General features: G+C 44.3%; 4 protein-coding genes across 4 annotated transcripts; 2 read left to right on the top strand and 2 right to left on the bottom strand.

Annotated features, from left to right (window-relative positions):
- Positions 1 to 1085: 1085 nt before the first annotated feature.
- SERLADRAFT_433756 (uncharacterized protein) lies at positions 1086 to 1960 on the bottom strand (the record flags this gene model as incomplete). The annotated part of the gene is made up of 2 exons (XM_007313981.1): positions 1086 to 1487; positions 1568 to 1960. 2 exons carry the CDS (start codon positions 1958 to 1960, stop codon positions 1086 to 1088), a joined length of 795 nt encoding a protein of 264 aa, XP_007314043.1.
- A 281-nt stretch (positions 1961 to 2241) lies between these two features.
- Positions 2242 to 3742, bottom strand: SERLADRAFT_458085 (uncharacterized protein; the record flags this gene model as incomplete). The annotated part of the gene is made up of 5 exons (XM_007313982.1): positions 2242 to 2436; positions 2497 to 2740; positions 2799 to 3006; positions 3069 to 3457; positions 3513 to 3742. 5 exons carry the CDS (start codon positions 3735 to 3737, stop codon positions 2327 to 2329), a joined length of 1176 nt encoding a protein of 391 aa, XP_007314044.1.
- Positions 3743 to 13402: 9660 nt separating this feature from the next.
- SERLADRAFT_433759 (uncharacterized protein) lies at positions 13403 to 17007 on the top strand (the record flags this gene model as incomplete). Its single annotated transcript, XM_007313983.1, has 3 exons — positions 13403 to 13750; positions 15796 to 16269; positions 16318 to 17007. 3 exons carry the CDS (start codon positions 13403 to 13405, stop codon positions 17005 to 17007), a joined length of 1512 nt encoding a protein of 503 aa, XP_007314045.1.
- Positions 17008 to 17108: 101 nt separating this feature from the next.
- Positions 17109 to 17375, top strand: SERLADRAFT_340637 (uncharacterized protein; the record flags this gene model as incomplete). Its single annotated transcript, XM_007313984.1, has 1 exon — positions 17109 to 17375. A coding segment is annotated over one exon (267 nt), but the record flags the coding sequence as incomplete, so codon positions are not given.
- Positions 17376 to 19745: the final 2370 nt, after the last annotated feature.

Genomic DNA, 19745 nt, shown 5'->3' on the forward strand with positions numbered 1-19745 from the left:
ATAGTGAGCTAGACTGACTACAAACACTTACGGCCTCCATCCTAGTGTAGAACAAGTTTCTAAGATTATTCCAGAGTCAGAAGGACGCACACGTTTCTCGCCTGGGTCAAAAGTTTGCCATCTTCTGTGTTATGAGAGGTATAACAGCCATGAATGCACTGATAGTACTATAGCTTGTATGAAGGCATCTATATATATAGGCGGAACCCTCACACCTCTTCCCTCAAACATTGGTATAATGGATGTTAATGTCTCACAACGTATATATTCATAATATTTGAAGTATTCCAGAGGTGGCTGAAATTATGCTGTTTGTGTACGAATCATACCTCTCCCGGCTTGGCTGGAACCCTTTCATGCCCGTGGTGTATATCAATTGTCATGGATTGAATGACATCGGCAAGAGAAACCACGAAGCAGTAAAAGAAGATAACGGATGTTTTTCAAAGGTTATTTGGTTATGCTTGGCTACAGCCTCTGATCCAAACAGATAAACACATGTTACAAACAGTCTGGTATTCCTCGGATTCTCCAATAATTGAATTCATTTATGATGGTCTTTTCCATTCTGCTTGGCACACCCTTCACTAGTCATCGCATCGTGGTTTCTTAGACATTCCATATTATTCCACCCATCACAGATACTCAGAGGCCTGGACACTCGAATTATATCCTGAAGATGCTTCAAAGTTAAACACCTACATCGTGGAGCGGACCCCAACTGGTACCGTTGCTTGCGATTGTTACTCACGATCAATTTTGGTGGGACCAATTTAAGAACAGTGCCAGTGATTTCTGCGACAGTATTGAATAACGTGAACTTGGTCGATGTCAATGCAAGCGATACCTCAAGAAATCTCCCACACAAACGACCCACTGGCTTGTGCGACTAGGCTCTAATATTTGGTTTTGGCAGCAAAAGCAAGGTCAGAGTGCCAGTGATTTACTGGATACCGAAAGCATCCAGAACAACGACAATAATCAAGGAGATATATCCTACTGAAGTACACTATTAGTCCATTGCAATTACTATACACGTGAAGAAAGAAAGAAAGACGCGTTGCAGGTATCATTGTAACAAGTCATTAATGCACATCCTCCAGACACGAATCATCATCTTTGTAGAGTAAATTTGTGGTTCCAATTACGATTTCGTGCAGTACCTCTTGTCTATCGTCCGTTCCCTGCACCTCCTTGTTTTTGCCAGCAGTTGCCGCATTGAGGGCGGAGGTCGCTTTGGATGGTCGAGGCATCGCCACGATCACCGCCACTTGAACATCAGATCCGGGCAAAGGAAGACGGGGCTCGAGCTGGGTATTTTCGTGACTATTCGCCTGCGATTGGGATAGGTGACGAGGACGCGAGAACAGCATGCGAAGATCGCGTGGAAGTCGTGCGAGAAACCACTGCTTCCAGGATGGTAAGGAAGTATCATCGTCTGAGACGAGTAGGGGATCACTTTCACGCCTGGATTGAACCATCAATGGCTACACGACGAAGCAGGAAGACGAGAACCATACATTTCATCAGCAAAAGCTTGAAATCGGAGGAATTGAAAATAACGCACCTTCATATGTTTCCACCTTATATGCTGTTCACCTGAGACAGTCCGTATTTCCCATAGATGCGGTCTAGTCATCTCCCAATAACGCTGAGGTACGCCTTCACGGCCTACCCTTCGGAGGATACGACGGCGGACGACCAAGCGATGCCAAACCATGCCGCCCACCATGAAGACCCCAAACACAGAGAGAATTGAAATGAGGAATCCGAAGAGCAACGAAGAAGTGTCGTTGTGATTGGCAGATTGCGGAGGCGCTTGTGACGATGGAGATGGAGATGGAGGGGCAGATGCAAGTGAAGTGGCTAGAGGGAAAGGAAAAGCCGGAGGGGATAGCGATACTAGGCCATTAGTAGTGAGCGCTGGGAGCCGTAGGACGGTGCTGGACAAGCGCGACATGGCCTCTTAGAATCCAGTCTGGTGGTGGTGGGCAGTTCCCAAGGATAATACGTTGCTCGGACATCGAGGGAACGAATCGATGTTGTTTGAAATGCGACGGCGAGATATCAGAAAGCGTGTAAACCTGGTAGTGTGTATCGGCCCGATCGCTCATGTATCTTATCTGATAAGGGAATACACAAATCAATACAGCATTTTGCTAGCCCCTGTGCATTTTGCGAAGCGATCGTCTGTAGAGAAGATTATCGCAGCACCAACAGCACCACAAGCACGGCGCATCCCGAGGTTACAGATATCATGCACTGAATTAAGAATACAGCGAAAGAGTCCATCGAATTCTAGAAAAACAGTGAAAACCAACTACCATCACCAACTCTTGTCCTGCTTGATCTTGTCCTGCCTGACCCTTGTGCTTATCGTTGCATTGTGCCGTTCAAGCATCTCAACGTAGGGTTTCAGTGATGTCCTCTCCCAGGCTCAATACAAAAAATGATTATTTACTATACATTATCCGAGGAATAAAAATAATGACGTACCAGAACCCCCCGCTGCACTATCAGCCGAAGCTCCCGCGTCAAGCTCACGAAGAAGTTGATGCACAGTTGGTACTCGAGACGGATCAAACTTATGGATTTTTTTTGCATCGACAGGAACACAGACCCGACCTGTTTTAGGGTGTACGCAAAAAGGTGCCTTTAGCAGATGGTTGCGGTGCTTTGAGACTTCTGTGTCAAGTCGCGGGTAAGTATACTGCAGGATAATGTCGTCCACAACGGCTGGCTAGGAAGGGGAACATGTGATATAAGTCATATTCAAGCATCAATCAGTAATCACTTACATAATCCTTCATATGTTTCTTGAGATCAGCCCATGCTCCTTTTGATGAACGTTGAGATGCATGTGACCAGTTCTTGCGCAAGGTGTCTACCGCTTTACGATCTGGTATAAGCTGTAAAAGTGACTCCCAGCCTTCATCAGATCTAAAGCAGTCTTGGTCGTCAAGTATAAGATCGTCAAAGTGATTGTCAAGGGTGTTGACGGCACTCCTATAAAACAGTTTGATGTCGTTTAGCATTGTGGCTTTTTTTTTATCTTCGTGTGTACGAACTGTAGTGATGGAGGGAGAGGACCTCTTGGTCCCATGCGCACATTGACCTTGTTGCGCATTTCCTTCCCACCCTCAATGACAGTGAGATACCCGACGATGGCCTTACGTTGCTCATCAGTGAGATCCATGGCCTCCGGGTCTGATATCCAAAGATGAATACCGCGACGACCGGAGTATACCCAGAGAAGTTCTTTGAATCCAAATTGCTCTGTAATAGCAGAATCGATGACATCTACAGCGGCAGCGATGAAACCCCAACATCGACGGCATATACCAGCACCAGAGCAACAGGTACGAATCGAATCGTAGTCGGTCATATCAATATCAAACACGAGCTCGCGCTTCAGTGGTGAAAATGCGGCAGGACGAACTGTTTTCTTGTCTTTTGGCTACAAATAATATAAGTAGCTGGACTGACTGCCTGAGTGCATGGATCATGCTTACTTTTGCTGTATACATGGGACCTATTTCAAAACGCGTAGGATTGAGCGCGCATACTTGCTTTTTCAGTTCATCGGCTGTATTGAAAGAGTTGTATCTAAGGTAGACATCACCCTGGAGGGTGAACGCGAATTCGCGGTGAGTAAAGAGCTTTGTTGGGGCTTGTTCGTGATTCAACCACTTGAATATGGGTTTGAAAGGGTAGAGCATTCGATAAAACGCAAGCATAACTTCAGGTGAGGCATCAGCATCGTCGTTTGTGCCGTTGGACATACTGAAGTTACAATTGAAGAACAAAGACACGTTGATTGAATACTGTGAACTAAACGCGTGACATAATCACAGACGCGTATGTCACGGGTTTCTCATACTGGTATTGCAGTCACGCCTCAGACTAGGGATTTCAGCTAGCAGTGGTTCCTTATTCCAATGATCATATACAAATGTTGAAGTTTCATTAATTGCTTGGATTATGACTGTGCCCTACATATCCATCCCAAATTTGGATTCAAAATGGCTCGGCATTTACAAGGATCATCGGATGGGACCTGGGCCAGGCTGCTCTCCGAGTCTCTTTGATGGACACAGACGACCAACAGACAACCATAATCTGACCAGATCAACCCCTCCATCTTGCTTATCGGCGAGGAGTGGTTTTTCCTGGACCCGTAGGATCCAGGTTTCCATTTCACAATTGAAGTTTTTTTCTTTCCAGGAGCTTTTATACCCTTTTTGGATAGAACCACATCACCAGCTCTTGTTGAGATACTGTTAGTCTCAAACCCAGAAGCTAGGGCTCCGCGCTAGCGTCTGGGGACATTTGACACAGGCCGAGTGCATCGAGTCACACTCATTAGCCGGGAAAACTGCCGAGCACCTGCCGACTTGTAACATAATCATAATTGAACTGTTATCCTATCTCTTGCCATGACTGACTGTGAGATTGATCATACTGGTGGCCAGTTTAATGACAAAGTTAATCCATTTGCACAGAGTAGCACACATGTATTTTCCAATCCTACTGACACAGAATCTGACAGCAATCCTGAGGACTGTCACGACTTGAACCAGAAGCGCTAACCTGAGCGCTAGTTTCCTTTTTTCATTTTCTTTGATATCTGATCACATGACAGATAAGATATGTTAAGCTGCTGCTTTAGCGCGGATAACATAATACATAGTTATATCAGATCACGTGACCATCACGTGACAAGAGTCTAGAACCATTACAAAGAACATCAGTCAGCGCCTCATGGCTGACTTTCAGAAACATATATATAGTAGACCACCATGTACATACTTTCTTCAGTTGTTGATTAATTCTCAATTGCTATTTGTAACGCTACTTGTTTGATTTAAGCCTTCATCCCTCCGTTAACTCGGTATAGGGGATAAGGGTTTTACACAATCAACAACTGCCACAAGTACCGTTTATGAATATAACAGCAACAATCCTAACCACCATCATCGTAACCACCATCATCATCTTACTCATCCTAAACCTGCTCAAACGACCAAACCAAACTACCACTACCCTCCCACTTCATCACCTACCCACTCGCCCCGACACCATCTTATCATTTTTCCCTGCCAACATCTCTCCCTCCTCATCCCAAGACTCATTCGTAACCATCCCCCTGTAAATACATTTTATATCACTATAATCTCTTTGGTGTGGAACCACTGGGATTTTCTCGGTTTTACATAGTTTCCATTTCGATTTCCTCTGACCAGGCCGCGCATTTGCGTCCGCCAGTCGGGAGAAGGACTGAAAGCTTAATAAGCTGGTCACATTGGGACAACCGTTCGGACCCCAATTTATCACTATACCTTTTACATAAAATTCGTAAAATACAAAAATAATTACCATACATACATAGTCAGTAGTGGGCTGAAGAGGACCACTTTGACTCAAAGAGAACAGATAGACTACTAGGATCTTAGAAAGCGGTGTATCGATCCAGCTTATCACTGGTGAACTCCTTTCTATGCTTAGTAGAGATTTTTACATTTGGATCGGAGAGCAACACATTTACTCTCAAGATTACGTATTCAAAGGGCAATTCCCCCTACCAGAAATAGTACCCATCAGAATCCCATCCCCTTTGATCAAATCCGAAACTCCCCCTCCTCCCCAACTCACATTCGATGTCAAACCTAGAATATCGCGATCTGCCTGAGCCATCCAACAGCATGGACAGCGCATTTACCAGGGAAATGATGGATTCATTACCCAGAATAGACACTCCCCCCCAAAAGAAGCGCGATTGGAAGCATATGTAAAACAAGAAGTAGAAAAGGCAATAAGACAAACTCAAATGCATTACCAATCACAGCTAGACGAGGCGCTCGAAGAAGTGAGCGTCTTGCAAAGAAAACTAAAGAAACAGATACCGCCACCTCCAGAAAGGGTGGAAAGAAGTAGAACGGCACTGGAGAAACCCGAGAACTTCTCCGGAGAAAAGAAAAAGTATAGGGCCTTTAGAGAGTCCTTATTACTACATTTCGAAGACGATGCCGTATATTTCAAAGATGACCGAAAAAAGATAAGCTTTGTGCTATCTTTTATGAAAGAAGGAGAAGCCGCGGCCTTCCGGACCGATTGGCTAGAGAATCGAGTCGATACCCAACAGCTGGGGCTCGATATTACGAACACATACAGAAGTTGGCCGTATTTCGCGGACAAAATGGAAGAAAGGTTCAAGGACAGCTTTGAAAAAGAAACTGCCAAGAACGAAATATTGACCCTGAGACAGGGCAATGAAACCGCCCAAGCCTTCTTTGAAAGGTTTGAGGAAAAGAAAAGATGGGCGGGATATACAAATAGGATAAACGAAGAGTTCCTAATATATCTACTCAGAAGGAACATGAATAAGCCACTAGTAGACAGGGTGATCTACGGCGGGCACATTCCCAGAGATTACCAAGAGTGGAAAAGGGAACTCATCAGAATAGACTATATTTGGAGAGAGAGAGAAAAAGAGAAGAAAGGTTCCGATATCGGGAAGAAACCCTATTCGGAACAAAAGAAAGAAGGAGAGAAGAAAAAGGACGGAACAGGGTATACCCATACCGGTAGCGGAGAAAGAATGGAGGTAGACAAAGCAAAGTTCCGCACTGAGGGACGATGCTACCGATGTGGAGAAAAGGGACATAGAAGCTTCGAGTGCAAAGACGCACAAAAAAGGAAGCCACAATTTAATGTCTGAGAGTTCTTAGAAAAGATGACGAAAGAGGAAAGGGAAAAACTCCTTGAGGGTTTTTAAAGAGGCCAGCGGTACCGCTGTCATGCACCAAAGTTGATTGGTAGCATGGACAGGTGTCAATAACGAAGCGAATATTCAAAAAGACTCGCCTTTGCGCCACACAGGCACAGTGCCACGTGGAATAGTAATTAATATTGCCCTTTTTGAACTTGTGGCTGATCAGCACCACCTCTATTAGGCAATCCAGTCACGCTCACCTTTGCTTTTCCATCCGGTACTTTCCGCATTTCGGCATTTCGGCAAATTTTCGCGTCGCCACTGGCTACACATTGCATTGCGCCCTCGCTTTTGTCGTTTCCCTTACTCCCCTTCCTTTGCCTAGCCCCACCATGGGCCCCTTCCTCTCCTTTTTATTCTCACCCGACGGTCGTTTCTGGGTCCCCATTTTAGTTCACCTCCTCGTCACCTCCACCCTCCTCCTCCTCATCTTCTTTGCACCCCCACCATTTCTGATGTCACCACTTCCTATCCGCTTCCGTCGCCGATCCGTTGACTACCACGTGCCACTGCTGATATCAGCAAAGCCCCGGCGGCCGGTCCAAATAGGGCAACAGGTCCATCTTCATGACGTCGATCTGCCATCATATACTATCAAAACATCGGTCGCTCGTCTTGCCTGGTTGGAGCGTGGGTGGGTAATTTTTGAGCTGGAGAAGGTTCATCCCCTTGCGTCGCCCATGTTCATCGCTGTCCCATTCACTTGGGTACACTTATCATTTGTCCATCGTCTTCGCTACAGCTACACCTACCACACGCTGCCTGGGACTCACTTGTTCCAAATTGGAACTACTCCTCTCCCTCCCTCGTTTGATCAGGTGGTCCAACACAACCAGTCCATTGGTAAGGCCATGGAACTGTCAGATTTGGACTAGGTGGTGGGCCGGTGGCTCCAGTTTCTTTTTTTTCAGCAGAACATTCATTTACAGTGCGATTATTTTTGATTTTTGAATCATTTTTATGGACACATATTTTTTTAGAATGCCTGACTGACAATAAAGGAACTGTGTTGATACTGATAGTGTTTTGCTTTGCCCTTTTTTTACTGCATCTTCCCATGACATCATGATTTTCCTGCTCTCTTTTTGCTATTGGACTTTACTTTATGGCTGTACAAACCTGTGACATTACTCACAGCATTTATTGTTCTATCCCTTTCTTTTCTTTTTTTGACAATCTTATCCTGTACTACCTATGCAGGATTCGTCAGCGTACATTCCTTCCTTCATATTCTTTCTCATTCTTTTTGCACAGCTATACTGTGCATAGCCTACTTCTCTTTTACTATATAAACCCCTGTATTTTACCTTGTAAAAAACAAGAAATCCAATCCAGACTTCTTCTCTACTCTCAAGTTCACTACTCTGCTACTTGTGATCCAGTGTGGTCACAACACTTCCCACTTCTACCACTGTCAACTGCTGTCATTGTCACTTCCCACTTTTGAAGTCATTGTCATCCCTTTCGATTAGAGTCCTTCTGAGCACTACAGTTTGTGCGTCAGGAGCCTGCTATCACTGGGAACCTCGTCATATTGTCGTTCTCAAACCTACCTTGTGCTACGATTAGCAAGGTAGTGCTCGTCTATACTCGTCACAAAGCCCCTATCCTTCTATAAATTCAACTATCCCTCCTCCTCAAAACCCACACTCATACACCTCTGGGTTTTACTTTGAAGGATCTTTATACGTACCACCCCACGAACAACCAGACCACTCCACTGTTCTAGGAGGCAAAGCCCATAAACAAGTTCCGTGGAATCTGGGAGGATTGTGTGTTAGTTTGTTTTGTGTGTGGTTTTCTAACAGCAGTTCTCATCATCGACACCGCATCGACCGACTGAGCCTAAAGACATTTCGAATCGATTTCTTCCTTTGACTGTAGATACATATGACTCAGAATTGTTAAGCTGCTGCTTTAGCGCGGATGACAATAAAACTATTTCCACTCAGACAAAGAAAGAAATCCGAAACGAAAAAGATGCAACTAGAGTAAAAGCGGCGCAGAGTGATAAGACATCCGCAGTTTTGACGGCGGGCGAATCACTAAAAAGTGCAGCATTTACAATAGAACCTAAGATTCCTACACCCGATGCGGCGAGCTCTACGGAGAAAAACGCAGCAGAGACTGTAGAAGAGAGGTCAGGAGCCCCTCTAAAAAAACCTAGAACAGAAGTTTGGACCCCAGAATGGGTAGTAGACAGGCTAAGAGACCAAAAGGAAGAAAGATCCATTGGGATTCTGAGTGCCTGGACACATAAAAAGAGAGCGAGAGAAGTAACCCGGGAAACGATAAAAGAAATCAACCGGTTACCAAAAGTAGAAGCTATACAAGCGATCATAGAAATTGCCTCCCCAAAAAAGTACATTAGGGGCACCCAAGGCAATCAAATGAACGTAAAATGTAAGCTTACTACATTAGATACTCTCCAATCAGAAACAGTCGAAGCACTATTGGACAGTGGATGCACGGGGAGTTGCATCGACTCCCAATTTGTGAAAGACAAAAGATATGAGACAAGGAAGATACCGAGACCTATTCCAGTCTATAATGCAGATGGAACTCTTAATAAAAACGGAGCCATCAATGAATTTGTAATACTACTCATGGAAATCGACGGACATGTCGAGAAGATACATCTTGCCGTAACCAATCTGGGTAATGGAAAGATGTTTCTAGGACATGAGTGGTTGAACAAACATAATCCTAAAATAGACTGGAAAGAATCGAAGTTGACCTTTGAAAGATGTCCTGAAGAATGCAGACCGAGAATCCGAATCTCTGATCCAGAGGAGGATCCGGAAATATTCTTTGAGGAACTAAGAGAAGACGAGAGGATGATACAGGTGAATCTCCATAATTTCGAAGATGCCACGATCGACGATCAATATTACCATATCAGAGCCCAAGGCACAATGGCACAAAAGCTAGCAGAAGCCGCAGGCAAAGATCAAAAAGAAGGAGGATTCGAAAAGATAGTGCCAAAACACCTTCATCAATACAAAGACGTATTTGATAAAAAGGAGTTTGGCACATTACCTGAAAGAAGGCAATGGGATCACGCAATCGAACTAATACCGGGAGATCACTCCCTAGATTGCAAGATCTATCCATTGGCAAGAGGAGAACAAGAAGAGCTAGATGCGTTTCTAAAGGAGAATCTAGAATTGGGACGGATAAGACCATCGAAGTCCCCATTCACATCACCATTCTTCTTCATTAAAAAGAAAGACAGGAAGTTGAGACCAGTTCAAGATTATCGGAAGCTAAACGATATCACTATCAAAAATAGATATCCACTTCCGTTGATCGGGGAACTAGTAGACAAATTGAGTGGAGCAAAATACTTCACAAAGTTGGATGTAAGATGGGGATATAACAACATACGAATGAGAGAAGGAGACAAGCATAAAGCGGCGTTTAGGACAAACCGGGGATTATTCGAACCATTAGTCATGTTCTTTGGACTGACAAATTCCCCCGCCACGTTCCAAATGATGATGAACACGCTTTTCAAAGAGTTGATAGATGAAGGATTAGTAATCATATATCTAGATGATATCATGATATTCACAAAGGATATAGAAACGCACCAAGCAACGACGCGACGTGTGTTAGAAATCCTAAGAAAGAATCATCTCTATCTTAAACCAGAGAAATGCGATTTCGAACAGACAGAAGTGGAATACCTGGGACTGATCATCTCAGAGAACAAAATTCGCATGGATCCGGTAAAAGTAGAAGGAATTAGCAAATGGCCAGAATGCAAAAATAAAAAGGATATACAAGCATTCTTAGGATTTGTAAATTTCTATCGAAGATTCATAGAAGGCTTCGGGGAAGTAGCCAAACCATTGACCAAGTTAACGGGAAAAGAGGACTTCATTTGGGGAAATGAACAACAAGAAGCATTTAACACATTAAAACAACGTGTAGTTTCAGCCCCAGTGTTAGCTCTCCCAGTACCACATAGCCAATACAAGGTAGAAGCGGACAGTAGTGACTTCGCTATGGGTGCTGTCTTATCACAAAGACAAAAAGATGACTGGAAGCCAATTGCATACCTCTCCAAAGCGTTAAACCCCACAGAACGCAATTACGAGATCTATGACAAAGAACTTCTTGCCATCATGACGGCACTTAACGAATGGAGACATTACTTAATAGACGCGGAAGAGGAATTTGAGATATGGACAGATCATCAAAATCTGCTGTATTTCAAAGAACCAAAGAAGTTAAACAGGAGACAGGCGCGGTGGATGACGGAGTTGAGCCAGTATCATTTCACAATACATCATATGCCAGGAAGGAAGCATATAAAAGCAGATCTTCTCTCGAGGCGATCAGATCATAACAAAGGAGAAAACGACAACGAAGACGTCGTGCTACTGGATGAGAAACTATTTGTAAGAATGACTCTCTCTCCAGAACAAAGACAAAGGATTGCAGACAGTCAAGAGAAAGAATTGGAGATTTCAAAGTGGATTACAAAGAGAAAAGGAAATGTAGATGAGCTGATAAAAAAGATGAAAGGAAAGATAGAGAGGAGAGAGGATGGTTGGCTAGACGAAGACGGTTGCATAGTATTCAAAGGCAGGATCTATGTACCAAAAGATGCTACATTAAGGGAAGAGATTATCCGACGAAACCACGACTCTGTTATTGCAGGCCATCCAGGAAGATATAAGACAAAGGAGTTAATCACTCGACAATACTGGTGGCCTTACATGGACAGAGATATCACGAGATACGTAGATGGATGCAAAGTCTGCCAAAGGACTAAGACAGACCATAAAAAGAAAGCAGCACCGCTTCATCCAAACGAGATCCCGGATAAACCTTGGCAGATCATATCAGTAGATCTGATCGGACCGCTACCAGAATCAAATGGATATAACATGATAATGGTAGTAGTAGATCGATTTACCAAAATGATCAAGGTAATTCCCACACAGATGGAGACCACATCAGAAGGAGTGGCACGACTATTCAGAGATCATGTATTCAGAAACCACGGTATACCCGAAAAGATCATCTCAGATCGGGGACCACAATTCGTTTCAAAATTCATGAAAGATCTACATACGCTTCTTCAGATAAAAGCGAACCCATCAACGGCTTGGCATCCACAAACAGATGGACAGACGGAGAGGATCAATCAAGAGATAGAACAGTATCTCAGAATCTTTGTAAACCATAAACAAGATGATTGGGCAGAATGGCTTACCCTAGCAGAATTCTCTTACAATAACAAACAACATTCTGCAACGGGATATAGCCCGTTCTACCTGAATCATGGACATCATCCGAGAACACAGGAAGTAGTGAAAGTGGGGGTAAAGAACGAGAATGCAGAAGATTTCGTAAAGAGAATGACAGAAACAAGGAAGAGAGCAGAAGAATCGCTGCAAAAGGCAGCTGAACAGATGAAGAAACAGTACGATAAGAAGAAAAGGGAAGCAGTGGAATATAGAGTAGGAGATAAGGTGTACGTAGAAGCGACCAATATCTCAACAGATCGACCAGCCAAGAAACTGGACGATAAAAGACACGGTCCATTTGAAATACTGGAAAAAATAGGCGAATCAGCCTACAGATTAGCGCTACCACCGACATGGCGGCCTATTCATCCGGTTTTCAACGAGATAAAACTCACGCCGTACAAAGAACCACAGTTCCCTTCCCAACAGAAACCTAAACCGATACCGCCGGTAATAGTAGACGGACAAGAAGAATACGAAGTCGAAGAAGTTCTAGACTCACGTCTAAAACGAGGGAAATTGGAATACTTAGTACATTGGAAGAACTATCCAAAAGAGGAACGCACGTGGGAACCTGAACAACACCTAAACAACTCACCCGACAAAGTAAAAACATTCCACGATAACAACCCTAGTGCACCCCGACGGATCCGATTTCAATTACATTTTCAACCCTTCGAAAACTTCACAACGACTAGAGTCCGAAAACAATTGTTTAATTGGGAAAACGGAAAGATGGACCCCTACTTTCGAGACAAAAGTCCTAAGGAGGGGGTAATGTCACGACTTGAACCAGAAGCGCTAACCTGAGCGCTAGTTTCCTTTTTTCATTTTCTTTGATATCTGATCACATGACAGATAAGATATGTTAAGCTGCTGCTTTAGCGCGGATAACATAATACATAGTTATATCAGATCATGTGACCATCACGTGACAAGAGTCTAGAACCATTACAAAGAACATCAGTCAGCGCCTCATGGTTGCTGCATGTTAGATCAGTCAGCGCCTCATGGCTGACTTTCAGAAACATATATATAGTAGACCACCATGTACATACTTTCTTCAGTTGTTGATTAATTCTCAATCGCTATTTGTAACGCTACTTGTTTGATTTAAGCCTTCATCCCTCCGTTGACTCGGTATAGGGGATAAGGGTTTTACAAGGACCTTCCCCAGCTCCTGATTCAAGTGCAACATACGGCGTACCTCATGAGCAAATTCCACAGCAGTCCTGTCCTCAAAATTTGAGCAATTCTAGACTACATATCTTCTCTCAGCCTCAACCTCCCTTTATTTCTCAATTATCTAAGCTGGGGAGACCACAAGTGTACTACAGACCCCAAGATCCGCTATGAGCGGACGAACCTCATGGTCAGCAAAGAATTACTTGAGATATTGAAATGTTGGTCCAAGCCACCATGCACGCAGGGCACACACAACACATGGGCAAGTGGAGCAAAGGCAGTCCTGGAGGAGTTTTTGTTTGGTTGCATAGGAGAGGTGCTTGAGGGCAAGCTGCAGAGGATTCAGAACCTTGCAAAATGCCCTCCCGAAGATGTCTCTGAGGAGGGCCTTACCAGCCTCTTCACTGAAGACCTCGTTCTCAAGCTTCAAAGCCCCGGCTTCGATGGCACGCTCATGCTATGGAAATTACTACAGCGTCTAACAAGGACCGAGTCACAGGAAAAACGCAATGCAAAGCAGAGCACCGACCTGGTGAGTATCAAAAGTTTCTCTTACTCCTGTCAACTCATGATATACAGGTCATTATTTCGATAATTATCCAAATTATGTTTTCTCATTTGCACCACCACAACCAATGGGCAAAACTTCTTACTACATTCCTTCGCTCACAAGGCATAGCCGCCAAAAGCCTTAACTGTTACAATTGACGTACCAGTACCTACTTACACTTCACTTTTCGTACTTTTACTTTTACTTTTTCCAAGTCACATGACCAGTCATGTGACCATTTACTCATCATGTGACCAGTCACATGCTAGACATCGGACTTTAAACTTTATTTACAACTGTACAGTACCTCATATATTTTAGTATATATACAGGAGCAATACATGGGGAAGGACTCAGCAAGTCCTCCTGTTGTCTACCGGCAACTAACTTGTAGAAACCAAATGGGTAACCACTCCCACCTCTTCCTCTTCTTTTGAGTGTTGTTTTCATTGTGCTCCAGTGCCCCAAGACTGTGTCTTGTTTGTGAGGAATCAATTTTTCTTATCGCATTCCCATCATGTCGTGGTTATCCGATTCATTCCCTGTCACTCCTCTCGCTCTTGGACTAGAGATTACAGCTGGCATTCTATTACTTTTATCCTTTTTCTTCTTATTCTCCATTCATACTCACGTCCTATTGTACTTACAATGAAGGAGAACTGTTGTAGACCCTCGAGAAGATATCCAAATGACATAGCAACAATCCAATACTATGTCTGGGAATACTTTGGAGGGATATTGATAAGCAAGGAAGACTATGAGTCAGCGCCTTCTCATGGGCTTACTGATACAGCCAATCGTACATCTCTTACCAATACTTTCTATCATGCGATTAGTAAATACGATAGATCAGACCACTTTCTCTTTCTTTTCTTATTGGTTAGTTAATTGGTCAGACCACTTTCTTAACTCTTCCCTTTCTTGGTCTGTCCATTGTTGTTCACTATATAAGGAAGTACATACTCAATGTATTATTCTTTAGTTCAATATTAGTTTGGATTCGCGCCCATATCGATACTCTTCAACTCTCATACCCTGCTTCACCGCCTTTCAGCAAGGACTTGACCAGGCATTGAGTTTTGTTATATAGCTTTGTATTTGTTGCCTGACATTGTTGGTGTTGTCACATTAACCTCCTTTGCACTCTGTGTGTCATCATGAGTCACCGGTGGACGACCCATGCATTCAGTGCCATTTCCGCCAACCAGATGACAAAAATACGGAAGCAAATCAAGCAAATGCCATTTGTCATATCCCACGACAATCTCAACATTCCCTTCCGAGTATATTCACAGTGAGTTGACAACCACAGTCATTTTGATAGCGGTACAGCTGCGACAGTGTATTTCCTGCACAATGCCCCGCCCATCAAGCCTCTTTGCAACCGTACTTTACAAGAGCACCGAGCCAATGGACGCAAGATGCCTCTCACATTAAAGCAAATACAACAACTTGAGTGCCAGGCTGCTCACTCTTGCCATCAATGTGTGTTACGATTTGTCTACCTATATTACGGACTACTCATTTCTCTTTACTCATCGGTTATACCATCGGACCGATGACTCACATCCCTCACATACACTTCCGCTCCTCTCGCACTTCTATTACTTTGTATAGTACTCAGTCCTCAACGGACAGACCTACCCTAGATAGGACGTAACTCCTATCGCTGACTTACTTCTTTATAAATACGCTTGTAACAGTAGTAGTATTCTCCAATACGATTCTACGCAGTTCACGCTTACAAAGCTAGAACTTCCAAGATCAGACTTCCATACGGAAGAAGACCAACAACTGTTGGAATCCCTCTATTCAGAATTACATCCTCGAACTTGTCTTCGGATAAGTCTCTTTGAACAAACTCGACGAACCCTCAGACTTTGTTAAGCACTTTGTGCGTAACAAAAGAATCATATTCCATACCAGAAGTCCCACCTATTTAGGTTTGGGAAGAAAAAGCCGACAATACGTCGCAATGACCGAGAACCAGATCTCAGAGAGCAGGAAGAAGCTCAGACGATTTACAGACACAGACAGCAACACCCCCGACATCGTCCAGACAAGGAAGGATAGCAGCACCACCCCCCTTCCCTCAACCAGACGTCACCCGACTCCACACCAGAGAACAGGCAGACACATTCTACGAAGCCAGAACACGTTGGCTACAGTTCTACGCGGAAAGTCATCCACAACTAATCCCCAGAACACAACACGATCCTCCAGTAACCACAGAAAACATCTACAACGAAGACGACTTCGAAGAATACGCAGCAGAAGGTGAACCAATACCCCTTCCCACACCACAGATACTCCCCACCGCACCCAACCCATCTCCTACCCCACCTACCTACACCATGTCAAACGCTACGACACCCAAACCCACTATGATTGGGAAAATTGACGACTTTGATGGGACCCCAGACAAGGCCCAAAGATGGATATCATCCACTGACTTACACTTTGACATCAACGACACCATTTATACCTCGGACAAGAAAAAGGTGTACGTGGCTCTCAGCTACATGAAGGACGGAACCGCCGCCTCATAGAGTGAAGCCAAGATGACCGAATACAAAGACAAGAATGCCTACCCCACATGGGCAGATTTTATGAAAATGTTCACAGCCAGTTTCAGAACAGCAAATGTCAAAGGAACGGCTTCGGCCGCCTTGATGAAAATGAGGATGGAACCAGGAGAAAATGCAGTGGCATTCAACTCGATGTTTATGCTAGATGCCGGGAAAAGTGGCATCAACAACGAAGCCATGATCATGGTTTATCAAAAAGCAATCCGACCCCCCCTCCTCCGCGGAGCACTCACCGGAAAGGAACTGGTCACCATTGAAGACTGGATGAACACGGTGGCCAACCTAGATGCCAACTGGATCAGTGCAAACACCATCTCGGAAGGAACGTGGGGGACCAGAAACAAAGAAAGACAGTACAACAAAAATCGCAAAAGTGGACCATCCACCAGCGTGAAAAGGCTGACTAAAGACAAAGAAGAAACCAGGAGGAAGGAAGGAAGGTGCTTCATATGCAACGAAAAAGGACACATCGGGAGGAATTGTAAGAACAAAGGAAAGACTCCCGAAAGAAAGGTACGTCAAACTGAAACTGAAGATGACGTCAAGACAGTAGAAGAAGACAAGGTCCAAAACATCATGAGGATGTGGAGGGAATTGGGAGAAGACCAAAGAGCTGAGGCGATGAAAGAATTAGAAGACGAGGGTTTTTGAAATGACGGACTACCCCGATGTTAGTACCGTCGAAAATGGCAACTGTAACAATAGCAACGATCAATGCCAACTCTTTACGAATCGATTGCTCGTTAAAACAGAAAACCATTGGAACCAAAGCCCTGATAGATTTAGGAGCTACGGACGACTTCATGGACACAAAATTCGCCATTAAAAACCGACTCCCCCTCCAAAAACTCTCGATCCCTATAACATGTAAAAACGTTGACGGAACCACGAACAAAAACGGAAAAATTACGCATTGCACCTATCAGAGAATAGACGCAGGAGGACAAAACAGGTTTACGAAGTTTCTATTAACCGGACTGGATGGAGAAGACGTATTGCTAGGCTTCCCCTGGTTGCGAAAAGTCAACCCGGTCATTAACTGGAAAGACAAAGAATTACCGTACTCAGACAAACACTCAATCAGGACAAACCAAACTACCACGGAAACAAAAATCAGGACAACCACAGTAGACGAGGACGAGTACAAAACCATTCACAGATACGTATCCAACCGCACACCCTATCCTCGAATCACGATCCGGTTAAAAGTCAACTCGGCAATGGAACACGCGCAAATACACGGAGAAAGAAAAGAAAAACATATCCTCCCAGATGAATATAAGGGCTATTCAGACGTCTTTGACAAAAAGAAATCGGAAAGACTCCCCAAGCGACGGGAATATGATCATGTAATCAACATGAAACCGGAATTTGTACCAACGGATTGCAAATTGTACCCACTGGCACCAAAAGAAGATGAAGTGTTAACGGAATTCTTGACGGATAACTACAGAAAGGGATACATCAGGCCAAGCAAGTCGCCACAGGTGTCCCCCTTCTTCTTCATTGGCAAGAAGGACGGATCACTCCGACCATGCCAAGATTACAGAAAACTAAACGCATATACCGTAAAAGACCCATATCCACTACCCCTGATACCCGACCTCATCGAAAGATTGAAAGGAGCCACCATCTTTACTAAACTGGATCTACGTTGGGGATACAACAACGTAAGGATAAAAGAAGGAGACGAATGGAAAGTTGCCTTCAAAACCAGCAAGGGAGTATTCGAACCAACGGTCATGTTTTTCGGCATGTGCAATTCCCCGGCAACATTCCAAAGGCTGATGAACAACAAATTCAAAGACTATATTGATGAAGGCTGGATGATCATATACATGGACGACATCCTCATCTTTGACACCCAGGTTGAAAGACTCCGCATCCGGACAAAACAAGTTCTACAAAGGCTACGAGAAAACGACCTGTTCCTGAAACTTGAAAAATGTACCTTTGAGGCGGAGACCATCGAATACTTGGGAATGATTGTTTCCCACAACCAGGTATCCATGGACCCAGCCAAACTCGCAGGAATACGCGATTGGCCAACCCTGAAAGACACCAAAGGCATACGGAAGTTCTTAGGTTACGGAAACTTCTACAGAAAGTTTATAGGCCATTACTCTGACCTAGCCCAACCCCTAAACGCCTTGCTAGAAAAAGACAAAAAGTGGAACTGGACGAAAATCAAAGATGACGCTTTCAAACTATTGAAACAAAGATTCCTTGAATCCCCTGTAACCCAAATCCCCAATTCCTCGAAACCGTCGAAGATAGCAGCGGACGCGAGCAAACACGCCACCGGAGCTGTGTTAATGCAACCAGATGATCAAGGACAATGGCACCCGTGCACATTTTTCTCAAAAACCCTATCCCCCGCAGAGAAAAACTACCAGATCTACGACAAGGAACTTTTAGCGGTAATAAGAGCTCTGAAGGAGTGGAAACACCTGCTTTTAGGAAGCCCACACACGATCCAAATCCTAACGGATCACAAGAACCTGACGTACTGGCAGGAGGCCAGAAAACTCACACCACAACAACAAAGGTGGCAGCTAGAACTGTCACAATACAATTACACATTAGAGCACGTACCTGGAACCCACATGGTGGTACCTGACGCACTCTCGAGACGACCCAACTTGTACATCGATAACACGGACGACGACGACGACACCCCAATGATACCAGCGTCGGCGTTTCTGTATCACACGAGAACAATAAAAGACACAATAGAGCAAGCAATGCTCACCAACGACAACTACCCTGGAAGAACGAAAAAGGAAGATTGGCACAAAGCGGAAGGACAGTTCTTCTATCAGAACAAACTACTGATCGACACTGCAGAAGAACAGAGAACGATCATCAAAAATCACCACGACTCGCTAACCGCAGGGCACCCAGGAAGACTAAAAACCTATCAACTAATAAAAAAGTCCTATTGGTGGCCAGGAATGATGAAACAGGTAGAGGAATACGTGAAAGGATGCGCAACTTGCCAGCAAGCCAAAGTAAACACGCATCCGACCACGGTACCGTTGATCCCGAATCAAACACCGAAGACCAGTGTAACAACCAAGAGTTAGTTACTCTGGCGCACACAGAACCACACTATAAAGAAAATGAAGAGGGAGTGGTTACCCCTTGAGCTGCAGAGAGTTTGTTGGTTAACAACAGGAGGACTCGCTGAGGAGTCTCCTGGATCTATTGGGGTATATATACTACTACAGGTTGTTTGTACATGTGTACTATACAGTTGATGAAGGCAGTGGCTGATGATGTCATAGGGCCTAGCCCGTATGGCCAGCTCCACTGTGTGAGAGAGTTAAGTCTAAAAAAGAAAGGCAACGCGGCGCGAGAAAGGGAAATGCCGCGTGGCACTTAAAGTA

The sequence above is a fragment of the Serpula lacrymans genome (assembly GCF_000218685.1).
Source record: "Serpula lacrymans var. lacrymans S7.9 unplaced genomic scaffold SERLAscaffold_2, whole genome shotgun sequence".
NCBI classification, from domain to species: Eukaryota; Fungi; Basidiomycota; class Agaricomycetes; order Boletales; family Serpulaceae; genus Serpula; species Serpula lacrymans.